This window comes from Lissotriton helveticus, chromosome 1_1 (assembly GCF_964261635.1).
Source record: "Lissotriton helveticus chromosome 1_1, aLisHel1.1, whole genome shotgun sequence".
Taxonomy (NCBI): Eukaryota; Metazoa; Chordata; class Amphibia; order Caudata; family Salamandridae; genus Lissotriton; species Lissotriton helveticus.
The window spans coordinates 1,888,675,211-1,888,697,516 of NC_136057.1; the positions used below are offsets into that span (position 1 = coordinate 1,888,675,211).

At 46.3% G+C, this 22,306-nt stretch overlaps 1 protein-coding gene across 2 annotated transcripts in view; it reads left to right on the top strand.

Moving 5' to 3' along the window:
* LOC144754535 (dimethylaniline monooxygenase [N-oxide-forming] 2-like) overlaps positions 1–22,306 on the top strand; it is a 425,016-nt gene that overhangs the window by 243,532 nt on the left and 159,178 nt on the right. For both annotated transcript variants that reach the window (XM_078642466.1, XM_078642472.1), the window contains exon 6: positions 18,811–19,010. In XM_078642466.1, the coding sequence (XP_078498592.1) occupies positions 18,811–19,010 (200 nt within the window). The remainder of the gene's footprint in view (positions 1–18,810; positions 19,011–22,306) is intronic.

Below are 22,306 nucleotides of genomic sequence, written 5' to 3' on the forward strand. Positions count from 1 at the left end.
GTTTTCCTTTCTCTAACCGGTGCCCTAAATACTGTACTTCTGTCAGACAATACTGCAACTTGCTCGGAGATACCTTATGTCCATTTTCAGCTAAATGGTTCAGTAAGGCAATTGAGTCTGCTTTACAGGCTTCCTCTGTCTCTGACGCAACAAGTAGGTCATCTATGTACTGTACCAGAACCGAATTCTGCGGCAGTACTAGATTTTCGAGATTCTTCTTCAACAACTGGTTGAAGATGGATGGGCTGTCTGTGAATCCTTGTGGGATTCGACACCATGTTAAAACGCGATCTTCCATTTTAAAAGCAAAAAGATACCTGCTCTCTTCATCCAATGGGATGGAAAAGAAAGCCTGGCAAAGATCTATCACTGTGAACCATTCTGCTTGACATGGTATTTGAAACAGTATCACTGAAGGATTCGGTACCACGGGACAACATGAAACGACTATATTGTTAATTTTTCGCAAATCCTGCACTATCCTGAATTTCCCACTAGGTTTCTGCAAACCCATAATCGGGGAGTTACAAGGACTACCCACGATTTCTTTCAGTATTCCCTGTTGTATCATTGACTCGATCACAGGTTTTATCCCCGCAATCGTTTCCTGGGACAATTTGTATTGAGGCGTTCTTGGAAACTCGGCATTTGATTTTACCAGTATTTTTACCGGCTCTACCCCTTTAATCAATCCTATTTCTTCTCCTGTGAAATCCCATACCTCTGACGCCACTGCATCTCGTAAGTCTTGGGGAAGATCTTCAACTGTCAGAGTAGGATATAGTTCTACACAGGATTTTGAATTGGCCACCTTAAAGGTAGCATCATCGTCGGTAGTCTGTACCTCCACTCCTTGCGGGGTGCAGTATATGGTGCAGTTCAATTTGCACAACAAATCCCTTCCTAACAGACATACCGGACTCGAGTCACAAACCACAAACTGATGCTCGTTCATATGGTTTCCTATCCTCACAGACACTGGTTCTGTCAAGGGACTAGTCATTCTTTTGTTCGCGACTCCTACCACCTGAATTGTTTCCCCTGACATCGGCAAGTCTGGAACCACCGCCGATCTCAGAGTTGATCGGGTAGCCCCAGTATCCACCAAGAACGTAGTGGGACACCCTGCCACCTCTGCCTCAACAAATGGCCCTCTTTGATCCACCTCTAGGACTGCCCCGAGGGTACAGTCCTCTTCACTGCTCACACGTTGTCCTGTCAATGGATCAATGTAATAACACTTTTCTTCCTCGATGAATAGAGGCATTTGTTTAAAGACCTTTCCCCCTGTCGCTACCTTCGGTGGCTGTGGGAACTGGGCCCGTGGAGCTGAAGTCCCCCCTTTGGCCACCTTGCCTCCTGGAACTGTCACCTTTGGAGTTGGGGCTTCTTGGACCTGCTCTTCTACTTCTAGCTCTCCATTTTCAGGGTTAAAGGGACACTCGCGTCGCCAATGCCCCACCTGGTGACACTGATGGCACTTTGTCGTTTTCTTTAAAGTGGCAAAGTCTATCCTAGGTCTCTGCCCTTCTTCATTATCTTTGTTCTGACCGTTTGGTTTTCGTCCCATCCCCTGCTTCTGCTGGCCACCCTTCCCAGCGTACTGCATTTGCACCACCATCAATTTCTCCTTTAGATTCTTGGCTTTAGAATCTATCTCGTCACTACAGTACCTCACATAACGTAAAATCTCATCTAGTGGTTTGTTCTGCCAACAGATTAAATGTTGCTGTATCATCAAACAAATATCAGGTCTCAACCCCAAGACAAACTTTGACACAAACTGCCCTATGTCTTTGGGATCCATTACATCTAGTCCACTGTATTGCTTGAATGTTTTCAATAATCTTTCATAAAACTCATGTACTGTCTCCTTGGGTTCCTGCCTCGTTCGGTCTATTTTCACCCAATCTATATCCTGCGGTGGTACCTTATCTTTCAACCAAGCTATTACCCTTTCATACTTTCGCATGACAATCTCGGACGGTCCATTAGTCCGAGCATCCCTCACTGGTTCAGTATTTGGCCATTCAACACTAGTCTTGCACGGGGTCCACAAATCAGATGGGACCACGATGTCAAACAACGTGTTCAAATCGATCCACAATACTTTCGAGATCTTGACAAACCTTTCTACCTGCTTATACCACTCTACTGGATTGTCCCTCAACTTCGGAAATGAGTTGGTAAATGCAGCTAAGTCTCCTCTACTCCAGGGCACACGTACATAATTTCCATTTGATATTTCTCGCAAAGGGAATGCCTCCATCTGCATTACCCTTCCCTCAGGGGTCATCACATTTGTACTTCGTCTAACGGTGCCCTTTTTCGACCACCTTTCTTCCCATTTGTCCAATTCTCTCCACACTCTTATCCCTGATACCAGCTCTCTTATGTGTGTTTTCAATCCAGTAGTCCTCTTCTCATCTAGATCCTGGTCTGCGTACTGTAATCTGTGGTTACTCTGTAATGCCCTTGTCCTAGATAAATCCACGGCATACCTGTCTGCCAAATCAGTCAGTTTCTCATGAAACGCTCTAGCTTTCCTAGTAATATCCTTTGCCATGAACAATAACTCATCCTGTTCATACAATTCTATCCTTTCCAAAGGCAATGTTCCATCTATTATCTCATCAACATCTGATTTTAAACTAGTAACATCGAGCCTCTTTGCCTTAATTTCAGCTTTCAAGACACTCAATTTAGCTCCTCCATCCACATCTCTCCCATCCCAGCTCCGAGATCTACGTTTAGGTATAGGTGAGTTATAGGGAGTCCTCCCCTGTTCCCATCTCTCTAGGTCCCATGCCTTTCCATCTTCTCGAGGTGGGTGGTGGAACACTCCTTCATGCCTCATAGCCCCTCTCTCCACATCCTGGCTAGTTTCCCGGGATGCAGGGTAAGGTGTTCCATTACTCCCTCTTTCTTCACTACTTCCCTGTGATTCCTGATTATTCGAGGCGTGGCGGGACCTATCGCTGTTCTCCTTTCTCCAATGTTGGACGTCTTCTCCGAGTACATGATGAAGGCACCTAAATCTATTCTGGAAAGCTCGTACCATTTCATCTCCTCCTTTCTCCCAGAGACGGGACATCTCCTCACACTCTACACTCCTACTATTTTGCTCCTGCTGTTCCCTCTCCTCCGTAGGACGTGTAACTCCTCTATTCTCCTGACTTTGGCCTTCCCGCCCCTGACTACTTTCGCTGGCCCCACAATGAGATACAGTCCCGTTACCTCTACTTTCCCATTCTGGTTCTGTTCTTGACCTATTACTCGGGGTTACTGCGGACCCATCCCATTCCCTCAAATCAGCTCTTAATTCTGTATAGGACTTTGGCCGCGGTCCCCGTAGGTCCATCGGTCCTCTCAGACCTCCCTGTCCTGTGTTGGGACCCACAGATGTATCTAATGGGGTATTCCACGTTACCGAACCTGGCAATTGCTTCCATGCATTTGTCACGTTATTCCTCCTCTCCATCTCAATCCTTTCTCTATCCAATTGCCTCTGTTCTTCCTCTCTATCTCTCTCCGGGTTATAGATCGATACTATAGGTCCTATGGTAACAGGCACTTGAAGAGCGTCTGGCAATCCAAAGGACTCAACCCTTTCGGTGGCTGGCGTTTTCTGCACCACAAACCTTCCCACTACACTCTGTACTGTGCTAGGTTGAGGTGTCTCCCCACCTTTGGTAGGTGTCCATTCCGATATAGGGAGTGGTGTATACCCCTCTATGGCATTCCCATCTTCCCTTGCAAGCCCTCTATCTTCTATCACCCCCACTCTCGGAGGCGGTCTATCCATTAACAATCTGTTTATCAGATTGTCCTCCGACTCGCTTTCCTCGTCTTCTTCCATGAGGTTTCCTCCTCCTCCTGCCACCTCCCTCATCGGATACATTTTTTCCACCTCAATAACCTGTACCCTCCACCGCTTTGCTTCCTCATCCCATTTAGAATCTCGCACTGCTCTTACCGATCGCGTCAGTCTTTGTTGACGCCTGTTCAAATTTCTGTCGTGTGCAGCCCTAATCCATGCATTAAGGGCCTCAAACTGTGTTGGTCTGGGCGAGGGTTTCAATGAGGACATGGTTGCTTTTAGCCGATGTAACACCTCTAACTTAAACGTCCCGTACCTCGGGAACTGCATTTCCTCATTCCCTTCCGTAAGCTTATTCCAAGCCCCAATCCATAATATCGTATGCAGCCCAACATTCGTTGCCATATAATGAGCTGGTGTACCCTCCGGCGGAGCCTCTTCCCCGTAATAATGTTCAATTCGTTTACGTTTAAAAATCCCTTTCAAACACTTAAAACACTTCATGATTTCGCTCTTTCTCCGCTTTTGTTTACTTCCTGATGATATTCCACCAATCTCAGCCCCGTTCACACTAACTGGCCTATCCGTACGCGACTTTCCTCCGACGTCACTCTAGCCGCCCAACCAGAGCGCGGCTCTAGCTAACGTCACACCAACCGCTCAATCACAGCGCGGCTCTAGCCGACGTCACCCGTCCCCCTTCGCAGCAGTTCCCCTCCTTTCTCAGCTCGTCTCCTCGGTCATGCACGCGTCCCATTCATACTCTGAAAAATGATTACTTCCGTCCAAGCGATCACCTTTCTTGACTGTACGCCCACAGTCTTTCTCTGTAGTTGTCACCTTAACCTGGCGAAATGTCTTTCCGTTTACTTCCAGACAATCGCCTTCTCCGATAGGTTACTCACACACAGTAACTTTCGACCCGCGTCCGTTACTCATACACTCGCTCTTACGCTCCCCCTATCTTGGATCCACGGCGGTCAATGGTACCTCGTGACCTCCGTACTATGGTCGACAACTACCCTGGATGTTCGATACACCCAAAACCACTTAAGCTCTGGCCTGAACTTAAGATTTCACCAGTTCAACCGTTTACCAGGTAACCAGCTTACCAGGTTGCGCGCGCTCACAACCTTCTCTCATTCACACTACAGGCATTCAACTCCGCAAGACATTACAATACAAATACAACACAAAACACCGCAATCTGTGCACGCATGACCCTTTTTATACTCACTCTCCTCCGATACTGCTGCTTTTCTCGCACCGTCTGCACCTTTCGGCACACGATTCTTCCGCTGCTCGTCTCTCGACGTCTAGGGGCCTTGGGGTAAACTAACCTCTCTAGATTACCTTCCTCAAGAAGATAACCATCCTCACTCTGCTACCAACTGTTAACGCGGGATTTCTGGTTACTAGTTACCTTACCAGATCCCAAACCAAGTCGACTGAATCGTTGGTACCTGTCGTTGAGTAAAAGGTAATCTAACAATAAGTCAATCAATGTAAGAACTTACACCACTCTAAATGACCACTGACCAAATTTAAGTTTCAAAGATTTAATATAAAGTCAAAGATAACTGAAGGTACAAACTTCTCAAAATGAGATTCAGAAGATAAATTGGTATCACTATGAACATGAACTTTTTCAATAGTCTGAGTCTGAAAAACAGAATAATGAGTACAATTTCAAAAAGCATAAGCGTTGCCAAAATGGATACAAGTTGCAACCTCAAAGTCATTACAGAAAGGAAAAAATTAAGGTTAGTCTATCCCTACACTACACTAAGTGACATCCCTACTTAACAAGATCTTTACCCCTCTAGGTGTCAGCCGTGGTGACTTCCTAAGAAGATCACGCACTTCTCTTTGTCTCTTCTCTGATAATGGGTCTCTCCTGATCAGCCTATCTGCCTACCCATCCGCTTCCTTAGGCTCCCAAAATCATCTGCTCTCCTCTCCTCCCGGGGCGCTTTCCCTAATACCAAATCACATTTCCAAAAAAAACGCCCCTTGGGACGCCCCTCACGTGGTACATCTTTGCGCGGTAAACTCCATGATGGTACTCTTCAAGACCCTCGTTATAGTTGACCTTGGTTCCCAGGCTTCTTCTCCAGTGCGCTGATACCCCCTGAAATTCCTGGAAACTCCTACAGGCCTGCGCCAGGCGCCACTGAACAAAGTCCCTTTCATTCGAGCTGATTAAGACCCTCGCACCTGCATACAGTTCGTCCTGCAGTGGGCCTCAAATTCCAGACTCCACCATATCTTTAGGTCGTAAAACACACTCAAAGCTCGGTGCTGGACACCTCTCTACTTCTTCCCTAACGAGCACATGGCAGTTCAAACGATATGACATTATCAGTTCAGGCCTACTTGATTTACATGAAGCAGGTCCCTGCACTCTTAAAACATTAACTTAATTTAAACAGCAACATTCTTAACTAGCATACGTTTCTAAAATAACACATCTATAAAGCATATATTTTAAACTTAATTCGATAATACATTTGTGGAAGAACCAGATCAACTCCATCTCACATTAATTTAGCAGCATGTTTAGATTTGCTGTGAATTGCCCTAAGGCCTACACAATATACTGGATTTTTTTAGAGTTCTATTCAGCTCTAACATGATTCCTTTAACATGAGAACATGAGGTTTTCACATTCATTCCAACATTTCTACATTAATCTCACACAGTTATGATTATTGTTACTCTACTTAAACATTCTATACATTTCACTACTGAATATAAGACACTCTGTGTATTTCACTCCTAAATATAAAACACTCGTGTGCAAAAGCATGTTTAAACTAACTACGTGCTTGTAAATATGGTGCACTTATACATTTTTCAGACTTGCGCTCTCTCACTATCTCCACTCCCCCATCTAGCAGAAGGGCATGCTTTACCGTCCATCTCTTGGGGGCTGCGGCCCTGGAGCCTGTAAATTGATGATGACTGCTGAAAGATCCGAGATGTCGGCTGGAAGATGCTCAATCTTTTTAATATTGGTTCCAAAGCTTCTATCAACCAAAAAGTAGTCTAATCTTGAGAAGTGATGGTGTTTTTTACTATAATCAGTATACCCTCTCACCTTCCCTCTCAGATGCCTCCAGACATCTAGTAAGTCTAGATCATGCATCAGACTTGTTAATGCATTCCTCATTCTGGGAACAGGAGCACTCTCCCTTTGTGTTGAACGATCCATTATAGGATCCAACAGTACATTAAAGTCCCACCCCACAATCGCAGGTGCTGAAATATCCACCAATCTCAATTACAAATCTATAATGTGCTGTGGATCGTCCTCATTGGGTCCATAAAACCCGACACATATAAAATCACTATCCGCCCATCTCATTCAAGCTAGAACCCATCTACCGGAGCTGTCCGTACTTGATGACTTAAGCTTGCTCCTACTGCCATTTCTAATTAAGATTGCAACCCCCTTACAACATTGTGTTTTATGAGAGGCAATGACATTTTGGACCCAGCCACACCTTCCAAACAACTCCTTACTTTCATTTGCTAGTAAGTGTGTCTCCTGTAAAATCATAATTTGTGCCTGACTGTCTTCTAAATACCTCAGCACTTTCCTCTGTCTGGGTATAGATCTAAGACTATTCACATTCCATGTAAGTATTTCAATACTTGGGATTCTAGCCATAATACTTGCCCTCATATTCCACCTCCTGCTTCATTACTGTCACCATTCACCGTCAAGCTATGCCCAACGCTGCAGGAGCGAAGATGGTCCCAGTCCTCTACCCGCACCCCTATGAAGTGCACCAAATATAACACAGAGCACAGTTCACTAGGGCGCTGGGAGAGGGTGGGGTAAAAATAGGGTGGACAACACCGGGCTTCTCTTGTTAGATCCTCCTTCTTTGTTCTAGTCTCAAAGGCATATCACACACCATAAGTGCACCAGTTCGAGACGGGCTGCGTGACTGTAATGGCTTCCAGGCTCTGGCGTTCTCAAAACAGTCCAATATCCAAAGGGAGAGAAGTGTCCAGGCAGTCCAGAAGACAGTCACCCTCCATAGGCAAAAAAGGTGCATAAGGGGGAAAAGTCCGCAAACATAAAAAAACCCTGTTCCACTCAAAATATAAAGGGATAGGACAAAACCTCCCCAACCATTAAACTATATGTGGCCCCTTGATTAGGATTGGGATATTAAGTAAACAAACAAAAACTAGAGAAATACGCTATAACTTCATTGCAGCGTTCGTATATGCACCCGAACTGGGCACAACGACATGGAGCGGTTAAAAAAAACCCGTGCCTGTGCTGTTTCCCATATAAGGGTCAAAGACCTACTTAAAGTGTCTAAAGGTGGTACATGCCCCGTAGGTTGAATGGGTATGGCTTTAGGATGGTATCCCATAGAACAGAAGAAAGGAGTCATCCCCAAGGCAGAATGCACACTGTTGTTATACGCAAATTCTGCTAAGAGGAGGGATTCAATCCAAGCACATGACAGAGATGATGACAAACACCGGAGGTACTGCTCCATAGTTTGGTTAGTATGTTCCGTCTGCCCATCAGTCTGCGGATGGTATACAGATGACAATCGAATCTCCATCTGCAACAACGAACATAACTCCGTCCAAAAGTGGGATACAAACTAAGCTCCCCTGTCCATCACGATGGCTGAAGGCAGCCCATGTAACTTCACCACTGAGCTCATAAAGACTTTAGCCATCTCTCTCGCTGTTGGTATCTTTGGCAATGGTATAAAATGTGCCATCTTCGTAAACAGGTCCACTACCACCATTATTGCGGTATACCCTGTGGTAGAGAGAAGATCTGTCAGAAAGTCCATACTTATAGTTTGCCAAGGGGAAGGGGGAACTGGCAACGGTCGCAACATACCAGACGGACCTGCATGCAAAGGCTAACTAGTAGCACAAACAGGACAAGATGAGACAAATACCTGGACATCATGTGCCAACGTATCCCACCAAAACCATCGCAAACAAAACTCCTTCGTCCTGTGGATACCAGGGTGTGCCACCAAGGACGATGAATGACATCAATGAAGTACCAAATCCCTCAACTCAGAAGGTATAAACAAACGGTTCTCATGATACAACAATCCATCCTGAACCACAAACTATGAGTGGGATAACCAAGGAACAAGATCAACATCCTTCATTGTACTCTTTACCGATGTCATGAAATCGTCAGCGGATACACCTTCTACTATTCTCTCGCTAGCTATCATAGTCAAGTCAAGTCAAGTCATAAAATTTATATAGCGCACTACATACCCAGAGGGTTTCAAGGCGCTTAGGAGGGGGAGGAGGATTATTTGTCAAATATCCACGTTTTAAGCTGCTTTCTGAACGCTAGGTGATTCTGGGTGAGGCGAAGGTAAGCGGGGAGTGAGTTCCATGTTTTGGCAGCCAGGTATGAGAAGGATCTGCCTCCCATGGTGGTCTTGTTGATGCGAGGTACAGTGGCGAAGGCTTGGCTGGAAGAGCGAAGTTGGCGGGAGGGGGTGTAGAAGGACAGTCGAGAGTTGAGGCAATCTGGTCCGATGTCGTAGAGTGATTTGTGTGCGTGGGTAAGCAGACGGAAAGTAATCCTCTTATTGACGGGTAGCCAGTGGAGGTCTTTAAGGTGACCAGAGATGTGTTCGTTGCGTGGGATGTCTAATATGAGCCTGGCTGAGGCGTTTTGGATTCGTTGTAGTTTCTTCTGGAGTTTAGCGGTGGTACCTGCGTAGAGGGTGTTTCCATAGTCCAGTCGGCTCGTGACGAGAGCGTGGGTGACCGTTTTCCTTGTTTCGGTGGGGATCCAGCGAAAAGTTTTTTTGAGCATGCGAAGAATGTTAAAGCAGGAAGAGGATACGGCGCTGACTTGTCTGTTCATTGAGAGTGAAGAATCCAGGATGACGCCAAGGTTCCGTGCGTGGTCTGTCGGGATGGGTGCATTTCCGAGGGCTTCCGGCCACCAGGAGTCGTCCCATGCAGAGGGGGATTTACCTAAGATGAGGACTTCTGTTTTGTCTGAGTTCAGTTTCAGGCGGCTTTGTTTCATCCATTCGGCGACTTCTTTCATTCCTTCGTGTAGGTTAGTTTTGGCGGTGCTGGGGTCCTTGGTGAGAGATAGGATCAGTTGAGTGTCATCCGCGTAAGAGATGATGTTGAGGTTGTGTTGGCGGGCGATGGCCGCGAGGGGGCTCATGTATACGTTGAAGAGGGTGGGACTGAGTGAGGATCCTTGTGGTACGCCGCAGATGATTTCAGAGGCCTCGGACTTGAATGGTGGGAGGCGGACTCTCTGGGTTCTTCCGGTGAGGAACGAGGTGATCCATTCCAGTGCCTTTCCTTGGATTCCGATGTTTCTGAGGCATTGTAAAAGGGTGCTGTGGCAGACTGTGTCGAAGGCTGCAGAGAGGTCGAGGAGGATGAGGGCGACTGTGTCTCCATTGTCCAGTAGAGTTCGAATGTCGTCTGTTGCTGCGATGAGGGCGGTCTCAGTGCTGTGTTTGGCTCGGAAGCCAGATTGTGAGGGGTCGAGTGATTTGTTGGCTTCGAGGAAGGCGGCGAGCTGGTTGTTGACAGCTTTCTCGATGACTTTGGCCGGGAATGGAAGAAGCGAGATGGGGCTGTAGTTTTTGAGTTCGGTGGGGTCTGCTGTTGGTTTTTTCAGAAGGGCGGTGAGTTCAGCGTGTTTCCAGTCTTCTGGGAAGGTAGCGGAATGGAAGGAGCAGTTGATGACGTCTCGGAGGTGCGGAGCTATGACGGAGTCTGCTTTGTTGAAGATGTGGTGAGGGCATGGGTCTGTGGGGGATCCAGAGTGGATGGAATTCATCAGGCGGATGGTGTCCTCAGTGGAGATTGGGTTCCAGGCTATAAGGGTGTTAACAGGGGGAAGATGGTCAGCTGATGGTAGGGTGGGTTGGCTTCCGGGTTGGTTGTCAAAGCTGTTGTGGATGTCAGCAATCTTGTTGTGGAAAAAAGAGGCTAGGGAATCGCAGAGGGTTTGAGAGGGGGTGATGTCGTTGGAGTTGGCCGAGGGGTTGGAAAATTCCTTGACGATGTTGAAAAGTTCCTTGCTGTTGTGGGCGTTGTTGTCAAGTCGATCCTTGAATGCTGTTTTCTTGGCTTTTCGGATCAGTTGGTGGTGAGTACGGATGGCGCTTTTGAAGGCGTCCTTGGTGCTGGTGGATGGGTCTTTTTTCCAGGCCTTTTCAAGGGAGCGGCAGAGTTTCTTGGACTTCTTGAGGTCATCGTTGAACCATGAGGCCTTCTTGATGCCAAGTTTGTGTTGACGTTTTTTCAGTGGTGCTAAGGTGTCGGCGGTGTTGGATAACCATAGGGTGAGGTTGGAGGCGGCTTCGTTGGCGTTAGAAGAGAGGGCTGGGGAGGTTAGAAGGAGCGATGTGGAGATCTGCTCCGTGGTGATTTTGTTCCAGTTTCTTTGTAGAGTTGGTTGGAGGTGGATGATGGGTTTCGGCTTGTTGTAGGTGAAGTGAACGCAGCTGTGGTCAGTCCAGAGGAGATTCGTAGTGTGGCTGAAGGAGACATGGTTGCTGGAGGTGAAGATGGGGTCGAGTGTGTGACCTGCGATGTGGGTGGGGGAGGTGACCAGTTCTTTAAGTCCGAGGTTGGCGAGGTTGTCCGAGAGGGTGGCGGTGTTGCGGTCGTTGATCTTTTCAAGGTGAAAGTTGAGGTCTCCCAGAAGGATGTAATCTTTGGAGGGGAGCGCGTGTGGAGTGATGAAGTCTGTGATGTCTTCACTGAATTTTGCGCGGGGTCCTGGTGGTCTGTAGAGGAGGGTGCCTCGGAGTGTGGTTTTGGGGTCGATGTGGATCTGGAAGTGAAGGTGTTCGGAGTTAGCGAGGTTGGTGTCAGAGCTGGTTGAGATGCGGATTGATTTCTTATGGACGTTAGCGATTCCTCCTCCTGTATGGTCGGTGCGGTCTTTGCGTGTGATCTTATAGTCATCAGGGATAGCGATGGCGATGTCAGGGGCGGAGGAAGCGTTCATCCATGTTTCCGTTAGGAAGGCGACGTCAGGAGAGATGGTGTCTAGTAGGTTCCAAAGGTCAATGGCGTGCCTGTGGACCGAGCGGGTGTTGAGAAGGATGCATTCTAGGTGGGTGGGGTCGGGAGGCTGTGTTGTGGTCGTAGCGGAGATGTTGTCGGTGCCGCTGAATTTGCAGGAGTAGCATGAGAAAGGTCCATGGGTGCGTCCAGGAGCGGCTTGGACGCAGTTGGGGGCGCGACCGGGGTTAAGGGCTAGGAGGGTGGCGGCATCGTAGGTGACGCGGGGGGGATGGGTAGCGCGAGGGGCAGGGGGTCTGGCGCTGGGCGCGGTCCAGGCGCGGACGGGCGTAGACGGGCTTACCTTTGGCGCACCTTCGGCGAGGCCGAAGCGCGTGGACGCTGCGCGTGGGACCATTGGCCATAAATGGATGGTGGAGGGGGCGGAGCGTGGGAGGGGCAGCAGGGAGGCGGTAGTGTGGCTGAGGGGCGGGTCAGGGGAGAACAACAACAGCAAAATGGAGGGTCCGAGGGAAGGCAGGCAGGGGTAGCACTGATAACAAAAATGCAGCGAGTTAGCAGTAAGCGCAATTCAAGCCCAAGCGCTGGTGAAATAAACACTATCAACACAGTTACAGAATATAACACAAGCCAATAGTCAAGTCAAAAGCTGAGCGAGGTCGCGTTGCGAGAGGCAGGTAATAACTAAAATCGCTATGCAGGTAATTACTAAAAGCGCTATGCAGGTAATTACTAAAAGCGCTATGCAGGTGAGGCGCTACAATGTTAGGCAGCGGCAGAATAGTGAACAGTGCGCAGAAAACGATACCAGGGAAGCACAGGAGGAACCTGGTGGAGCGACCGTCCGGAAGCAGGTCCAGGTGGTCACAGTTAGGCTGGGAGAGAGGAAGGCTCGATGACCGTGGGTGGGAGGGGCAGCAGGGAGGCGGTAGTGTGGCTGAGGGGCGGGTCAGGGGAGAACAACAACAGCAAAATGGAGGGTCCGAGGGAAGGCAGGCAGGGGTAGCACTGATAACAAAAATGCAGCGAGTTAGCAGTAAGCGCAATTCAAGCCCAAGCGCTGGTGAAATAAACACTATCAACACAGTTACAGAATATAACACAAGCCAATAGTCAAGTCAAAAGCTGAGCGAGGTCGCGTTGCGAGAGGCAGGTAATAACTAAAATCGCTATGCAGGTAATTACTAAAAGCGCTATGCAGGTAATTACTAAAAGCGCTATGCAGGTGAGGCGCTACAATGTTAGGCAGCGGCAGAATAGTGAACAGTGCGCAGAAAACGATACCAGGGAAGCACAGGAGGAACCTGGTGGAGCGACCGTCCGGAAGCAGGTCCAGGTGGTCATAGGTTGTATGTCCTTCTCATGTTCTGCCTCGGCCTGATCTACATGTATATGAGACAGAGCGTCTGATTTGACTTGTTGGGCTGCAGGTCTATATATGATAACAATATCATATTTGTTAAAGAACAACACCCAAAGCATCAGTCTAGGTGTCAAGGCTCTAGCAGAGCGGAAAAACTCTAGGTTCTTGTGGTCTATATATATCGTTATAGAATGCCGGGCTCCCCATAAATGATGTCTCCATTCTTCAAATGACAACTTGATAGCAAGCAATTCTCTCTCGGCCACAGTATAGTTGCGTTCGGCTGGCAACAAAGTCTTAGAAAAGAATGCAATTGGATGCATAAACCCAGTCTCCTGATCTCTCTGTGAGAGCACCCCCCCTACAGCACATAAAGAGGCATCAGTTTCTACACAAAATGGCAAAGCAGGGTCAGGATGCACCAAAACTGGGGCAGAGGTAAACCTACCAATCAATTGACTGAAAGCGGCTTGTGCCTCAGGTGACCAAACAAACAGGACCCCCTTCTTTAGCAAGGCTGTCATCATAGCCACCACATCAGAAAAGTGCGAGATAAAACGCCGATAGAAATTGGCAAAACCTAACAGGACCTGTACATCCTTAACACAAGTTGGTATCGGCCAGGTGACAATGGACTCGATCTTCCGTGGGTCCATCCTTATGCCATTCGCGGACACAATGGAACCCAAGAACTCCACACTCGACGTGTGAAACTGACATTTTTCCAACTTAATAAACAACTGATGTTTCTTCAACCTCTGCAGGACCTGGGTTACGTGTCACTCGTGCTCATCCATGGACTCAGAAAAAAACAAAATGTCATCAATGTAAACAATAACACTTAAATCCAAAAATTCCCTCAACACCTCATTAATAAAGAACTGAAAAGCAGCTGGAGCATTACATAAACCAAAAGGCATAACACAATACTCAAACAAACCAAATTTCGTCCTAACTGCTGTTTTCCATTTGTCTCCGGTACGAACACGAATGAGATGATATGTTCCCCTTAAATCTAATTTGGTGAACACCGTGGCATGCTTCAGCTGGTCCAACAATACCGGAATCAACAGGAGGGGGTATTTGTTCTTTACTGTGACTTTATTAAGGGCCCTGTAGTCCACACATGCGCGCAGACTACCCTCCTTCTTCGGTATGAAAAAGATAGCTGAGGATACAGGAGAGGAAGAGGGACGGATAAACCCCTTTGCCAACATGTCATCCACATACTCCTTCAAATGCCGTTCTTCAGGCTCTGACAATGCATATATGCGACTACAAGGCAACGTAGCACCAGGCAACAAATCAATACGGCAATCAAAGGATCGATGGGGCGGGAGACTGTTGGCCTGACCACTTAACATGGAATAAGGGGCTCGTATCACTGAAACCTCTCCTCCATCACCAACCGCACAGGTCAATGGTGATATCCAATCAGTAGCAACCTGATAACAGTTTTGTAAACAATGTACTGAGTCCAAGGTCACAGTTCGTCTTACCCAATCCATCCGAGGATTGTGCATCTGCAGCCAAGGCACACCGAGAACCACACCAAAAGAAGGGGCATCAATCAAATCAAAACAAATAAACTCAGAATGACCATTGTCACATAACAAACACAAAGGTTCTGTTTGTCGTGTTATGGAACCTGAAGACAATTCAGTTCCGTCACTGGCACGTACAGGCTCTGGATGCTCCTTATATACACAAGGGATCTTCAATTTCTCTGCCAACTGTATATCCATAAAATTACCTGTTGCTCCTGAATCAAGCAACACTGAAACAGTAGCTCTTTGGTTATTCGTAATCACTAAACAAGCTGAGATAGTGAAATGCTGCGGCACTCTCTGCACTGCCCCTGCTACCTCATACGACACATTATGTTCCTCTTGATTCATGGTTCTTTCCTGTTTCCCTACAAACGACACGGCATTCTTTGGGATAACACTGGATGGTTTTACTGAGCATTCACGGGCATAATGACCCGCGGGTCCACAATACAAGCACAGATTTAGTTCTCGCCTTCTTCCTTTTTCTTCATTAGTCAATGGGCCTCTAACCCCACCAATCTCCATAGGTTCGGACCCTGTCTTATGGTCGCTGGGTGATTTTCCTTCATTCTTCACCAACATCGTTCGTGAAGCTTGAAAGCGATTCCGCTCACCTCACCTTTCCAACAACCGGTGGTTTAATTTTACCACCAAGTCTATGATGGCCACACAATCGTCCGGAGGATCTACAACCTGGGATACGATGTCTTTCAAATCCTCACACAACCCCTGGTAGAACAAAGAAGTTCTCTTTGCCATTGGCCACTGGGTTTCTGACACCAAACGATTGAACGTAGAAATATAAGTTAACAGATCCTGTTTACCCTGCTGTAGCTTCAATAACTCAACATCACTCGCCTGCATAAAGGCATGTTTAGCGAACAGACATCGCATCTGGTCCTTGAAGGCCTGATAATTGTATAATACTCGATCATCATTGTCTACCAATGGGACTGCCCACAAAGCCGCTGTTCCCGTTAAGTACGAAATGATAAACGCCACCTTAGCGGAATCATCCGGGAAAGCATTAGGACGACACATAAAATGCAGATGGCACTGATTCATGAACGTGCTGCATTTATTACAGTCACCTGAAAACCGTTCTGGGGCAGCCAATGGTACAGGGACAGGAGTCATCACAGTTACTGCTATGGGAGTCCCTCCACTAGCACCCTGCCCAGCCCCCCTATCAAACTGGAAGGTGGCGGGTTGTACTATCGGACTCTGACCCCTGGTCTGGTCTCTAGCCTTTACTATACTGATCTCCTGTCTCAAACCCAGGTTTTCCTGCCTCAATTCCTGCACTTGGGACTGTAAGGATGTAATTGCCCCCATCAAATCCCGTAAGGTAGGGCCAACATCCTCACCCATCAGATTCCCTGTCTCATTCATCCTCGCCGGGGCAGCGTATTAATTCGTGGGCTTGGTTTTCTGTCACCATTCACCGTCAAGCTATGCTCAACGCTGCAGGAGTGAAGATGGTCCCAGTCCTTGACCCCTATGATGTGCACTGAATATAACACAGAGCACAGTTCACTAGGGCGCTGGGAGAGGGTGGGGTAAAAATAGGGTGGCCAACACCGGGCTTCACTCGTTAGATCCTCCTTCTTTGTTCTAGTCTCAAAGGCATATCACACACCATAAGTGCACCAGTTTGAGACAGGTTGCGTGACTGTAATGGCTTCCAGGCTCCGGCGTTCTCAAAACAGTCCAATATCCAAAGGGAGAGAAGTGTCAAGGCAGTCCGGAAGACAGTCACCCTCCATAGGCAAAAAAGGTGTATAAGGGGAAAAAGTCTGCAGACATAAAAAAACCCTGTTCCACTCAAAATATAAAGGGATAGGACAAAAATTCCCCAACCATTAAACTATATGTGGCCACTTGATTAGGATTGGGATATTAAGTAAACAAACAAAAACTAGAGAAATACGCTATAACTTCATTGCAGCATTCGTATATGCACCCGAACTGGGCACAACGGCATGGAGCTGTGAAAAAAATCCCGGAAACGGCTGATCCGGGTGCCCTAATTCAACACGCAGCCGCGTATTGCATGACCAAACCTGGCCAAACAGTCAGAATGCCTGGGATAAGAGCCAAATGCCCCCGCATACACTCAAACAATGCCAAGGGACAACTGGATATTAACAAAAGGGCTTCGATAGGACAAACAAAAAGAAATGAACGTTCAAAGGGATCCGATAGCCACTGGACCTTGTAAAATATAACAGGGCAAGGGGAAGACGAACATCAAGAATCCAGCAATCCCAAAAAGCTCCAGCAGAGACACAGAAGACCTTCCGATCCACTCCGGGCAGCAAAAGGCAACAAGGCAAAGAAACCAAGCAAGGTAGGAAGGTTAAACGCTCCTTTTTCAATGCGTGAACAAACGCTGATTGCAGACATGTGACCTGCCTGTACATGGCCATAGAAACAGGACTGCATGAGTGGCTATTTCCTAACAATTACTGTCTTATTAAAACTATCCCGCGTAGGAGGTTCTGAGGACTTTTTTGTTTTTTTAACCCACTGCACCCCACCCGTGCCCACATTCTCCCACCACAATCCCGTCTCAACCCCATCAGCCAACCCTGGGGAACCCTCCCTCTCTTTTTAGGCATAACAATGCCTATGGGCACACCATTGGGGTAATTTGAACTAATTCAGCAGTATACAAGAGAGCAAACTATCCCAGTAGTCCAAAGTTAGTCACTTGGCGGTATCTCCCTTCTTTTTGATATTATCAATTAGTGACTCATTGGGTACATGTTATCAAGGCCTCAAGGCCGCGATGCTGGGTCTCAGCATCTCCTAACGTGAGACTAGACACTACACATTCAGATAAGCATTGCCAGGGCAAAGCGGCCTATTCATTAGCAGGTTAGAAAACAGCCTTGAGCAACAGAGAAAAATAATAACGAAATACAGTGTTCTGCTGAGGCAAGCAACATGAGAAACAAAGCCTAACTCAGGCCCAGTCTAAGCAGCCTAATAGGAATTATGAAATAGGAAATGGAGTCACACTTGCTAACTGAGGCCTGCACATTACAGGGATAACTCAGCAGGTTGTATGACATGAATTCAAATGGTGTCTATTTAGCCACGCACTGCTAACCTAATATGGCATAGAACAAGTACATAGCTGGGGTGGGGATTTCAAACCTAACATAGTGCAAAATATTGATTTGGGATTTACTTTTCCGTGTTAAACCTGCTTCTTTTTTAGCCATTGCAATTTTTCTTTGATACAAATGACTTTCGATTCACTCTTGCTTTTTGTTTTTTCAAAGACCTCAACATGTATCTTGACATCTTTAACATTTTGATTGAATGACAATGTAGTCTTACATTTGCCATGCCTTTGCCTTAAGTGAACTGGGTTCTTCCAAACCACATTTCTTGAATGTTATTTATAAATAACTCTACATGCATTTTTGCCCATGTTGGTCTTTATTTTTGGGGACCATATAACTGTGATTATCAAACTCTAAAACTGTTAGCCCCTGACTTGAGATCCCGGATCTCACAAACATTGGGGTTTCAAAAATGGACTGTTCTATAAACATAAATTAAAAGGTAACTAAAAGAAGCCAATTTTTACAGACCAGGGATCTTCCATTTACAAACCATTGTAATATTGCTCTTCAGATCGATTAGTTCAATTGTTGAGGACGCCTAAAGCCACAGTGCAAGGATTTTTGACACAATAGATGACATGGCTTTTTTCTGCTTCTTCTTGGTGGTAGTAGAGGGACATAGGAAGTTAGTAGGGGCAATTTGGTTTGTTCTACAATCCGCCCTGAAAGACTACACGCTCTAGAATGTAGTGACTTATTCAATCAAAACCTAGGAGTGGGAACACAGTATTCTAAGGGCAAACAACCACTCTACATATGCTAAAAAAAACGCAGGCATGATTGTGCTCCATCTGTTCCTTCCTACGTCATTGCCTCAATTTTTCTGTTTGATTTGACTCCCAGGAAGAGTTCTGTTATGGTTGGAAAAAAGGTCATCTCTTTAAACTAGCCTTAAATGATTGCCTTTTTCTGCAGGTTTTCTTGAGTACCAGGAGGGGCTCCTGGGTAATGAGTCGGGTGTACGACAGGGGCTACCCATGGGACATGGTGTTCAACACCCGCTTTAATAATTGGTTCACGAATTCCCTGCCCCCCTCCATTGCCATCTGGCTGATGGACAGGAAGATGAACTCCTGGTTTGACCATGCCAACTACGGCCTGCGCCCCAAGGACAGGTAGGCTCACTGGACGCATCTCTGATGCACATCAACCCTAGGTTTTGTTTCTAATGTGCTCGGTATGTTCCTACTCCACTTCTCTTCTTTCATTGAAAATAAATTAGCAATTACTGTGCTAATTCTGTTGCTCTTGATCTATCCTGCGCTTTCAAGTGTAATTCCAGCTTGTCTCCTTTTATAACTGACATTAGCAAAATCAGTCCTTCATCGCACTTCCATTTTATTGAAAGTCGTATTGCTGTTCCTTAGGAATAACTTGCTACTTCCATATAACAATTAACTATAATGTCGTAACAATTCTGATCAAGTGCAATCTTAGCTCATTTCCGTTATGGCTGATTTCTGTAAAATTAGTTGTTTTATAGCACCTGCACTTCATTGAAACTTGTGCTGCTGCACTTAGCTGTAACTGAACAATGTGCTAAACCAGACCTGCTGCATCACTGTGCTTGCACTTTATCTATTCTCTGTGCTTTCTTCCAAAGTCGTAAACACGTAAATGTATATATGTATATGTGGCAACCGCAGTATGTGTTTTTTTGTCATCTAAAATGTGCTATCGTTTTAAATGCTTGAATTTTACTCTGTGTTACTTGCAAGAATTCGGCCATGCCTATCTGTATTTGCTGTTTTACACAGTGACGCTTTTAAATACCCATAAACAATACATTTTTATCTATACTACTATTATAAAGGAAGAACTTTGAACCTTTGAGGCGGGTAAACTCCGGAACCACAGCACCAATCCACACACCCGATACATCGTTGTAATCGTCAGGGTGTGCAGATTGACATATGCTATAGAAACGTAATAAATATACGTTATTTTAAAAAAATGACCGAAAAAAAAGTAGTCCCTTGGAAGAAGCGCCGTCCGCGACGTGCGTGCCCGACGTGAGGAGCGCGGGAGGAGCGGCGTCCAGGAGCGCGAGGAGGACCGGCAGACATGGCGCGGGGAGGAGCGGTGAGGAGCGGCGGACAGGCGGTGAGGAGCAGCGGACAGGCAGTGAGGAGTGGCGGACAGGAGCAGTGAGCGGCGGATGAGGTAGGTTATTTATTTAGGAGCGGTGAGCGGCGGAAAAATGAAGCAAACATGAAAATCGTGAGCAAGAGGAAGCAAACGGAGCATCACAAAAGTGAGCCAAACAGTGCATTACTGGAGGAAAAAGTTACGTGTGCAGGTTACAAAAGCGTACATCGTGAGCAAGAGGAAGCAAACGGAGCATTACAAAAGTGAGCCAAACTGTGCATTACAGGAGGAAAAAGTTACGTGTGCAGGTTACAAAAGCGTAGAAAGTAAACAGAGGTATAGGAGGAAAAAGTGACGTGTGCAGGTAGCAAAAGGAAGCAAACGGAGCATTAAAAAAGTGAGCCAAACGGTGCATTACAGGAGGAAAAAGTTACGTGTGCAGGTTACAAAAGCGTACAAAGTAAACATAGAGGTATAATACTGCAATATATGGAGGAAGGCTCCGGGGGACCCACCGACAACGTCGGGGCGGGCGGGGGCCCTGAAGCCTAATTGCTCCCGGACAACGTCGGGACGGGCTGCTAGTTATTACTAATTCTCTCCTCTGTTGAGGTCACGTTTCGCTAGATTAAAACTAAGCAATACCAAACCCTATATGTGGCCATTATGGACCATATTCCTCGCAACCCTATTGTACGACCACTACGACAAAGCCTGTGAGTGAAGGTTTCGCGTGAAAACGTAACGTGCAGAAAACTCTGACGCCGATTCACAAAGGCAGTTGTGAGCATGTGAAGTAGTACTTTAAAAGTTCTATTTCATGCACACATAAATACCTTTGTGAATCGGCCCTGAAATATCCAACATCATATTAGCAATAAATGCAGGAGGCCACAATCCTTTCCATTTGGACTAAAGGCATATGCATATCCTCTGATTATTGCCAATTTTATTCCCATTTTAGATCTGTTATGGCCAATACACACAGGCATTCACAAGAGTATGTGTATTTTGATCTGATGTCTATCTTACGTAAATATCCACCTGAAAAATGTAGGCAGTTTTACATTTCTAAATCTAGCCAAAGTCTCTTCCCACCTTATGTAAGACTCTGTTAATTTACTATTGAAACTGCAGCTCTTGAAGATTTGGAGGCAAGTGCTGAAGAGTGTGATTAGCGTCATGTGTTCCCCTTTTCCCATTATTCTCTTAATGTCTGCGTATGATGCTATTCTGCCTCCCCCCACCTCTTTTGTTACAATTTTCCCTGTTTGGTATTTCGGTTTCTATTATATTCTTAATTTGTGTGAACATTTCACTTCCTCCACTCCACAACATCCCAGCACTACACATAGTTCCTCACAAAATGCTCCTACATAACGTCGCAAGTTGTAGCACGCCTCAATCGCAGTGGATTGAGATGGCCCCTATGATGAAGCATGTCACCAAGGGGAAACCCTGGATTTCTAAATATGTCAGCGGTCATCAATCAGGGGGTTGAGGTTCAGAATCTCAGTCAAACAATAGGGCTTGAGTGATGCCCATCACAGGCTCTAACTGAACCTATGAGCATGGGTATGGTGTCTTCTGCAGGTACACAGTTCGTGCACCACTAGATGGCTGTTCCCTGTAGCTGCACCTAGTTTCCCGTCACTGTCTCACCCTTGTCTCATCTTGGCTCGAAAGGTAGATTTAAATCCATTGGATCACTTTGGCAGGCGGTCATTTGCATATTTATTCTTCTAATTTGAACTTCAAATCACTTTTAGGTAATATTTGCTCTGTGGCACTTTTTTTAAAAAGAATCTCACGTCAGTGGGCTCAGGAGCATTGAGTTGCCCCCTTTGTGCCCAACTCTGCGGTGAAACTAATACAAGTGGCCTTTTACACTGGGTTATTTGAAGGGTTTGCAGAGTTGAGTTTATTAGTGGAGAGCTGAGGGTTTACGAAGACAGTCGAGAATGAATGAACTTTGTTCCAAATGATAACTTTAACCACTTAAATCACTTACCGATCTAGCAACACTAGCAAGAGCCCATACATCCATGAAGGTCTTATGCCACAATTCATCGATCAGTTGATTTATAGCCCTTTGAAGAATGTTCTCTGGGTTTCAAAGTAATCGGATTTTATTGGTCAGTGAATGAGAAATACAGCCTGATTCATGAAGCTAAATTGCACTCGCAAAGGGCAAGATTCTCAGAATCTTGCCTTTTGCGAGTGCAATTTTTACATTTGGGATTCATCATCCCAAATGCAAAATTCGCTATTTAAGAATTCGCACATTTGCGAAGAATTGAATTTAAGGAATCTCTATTTGAGA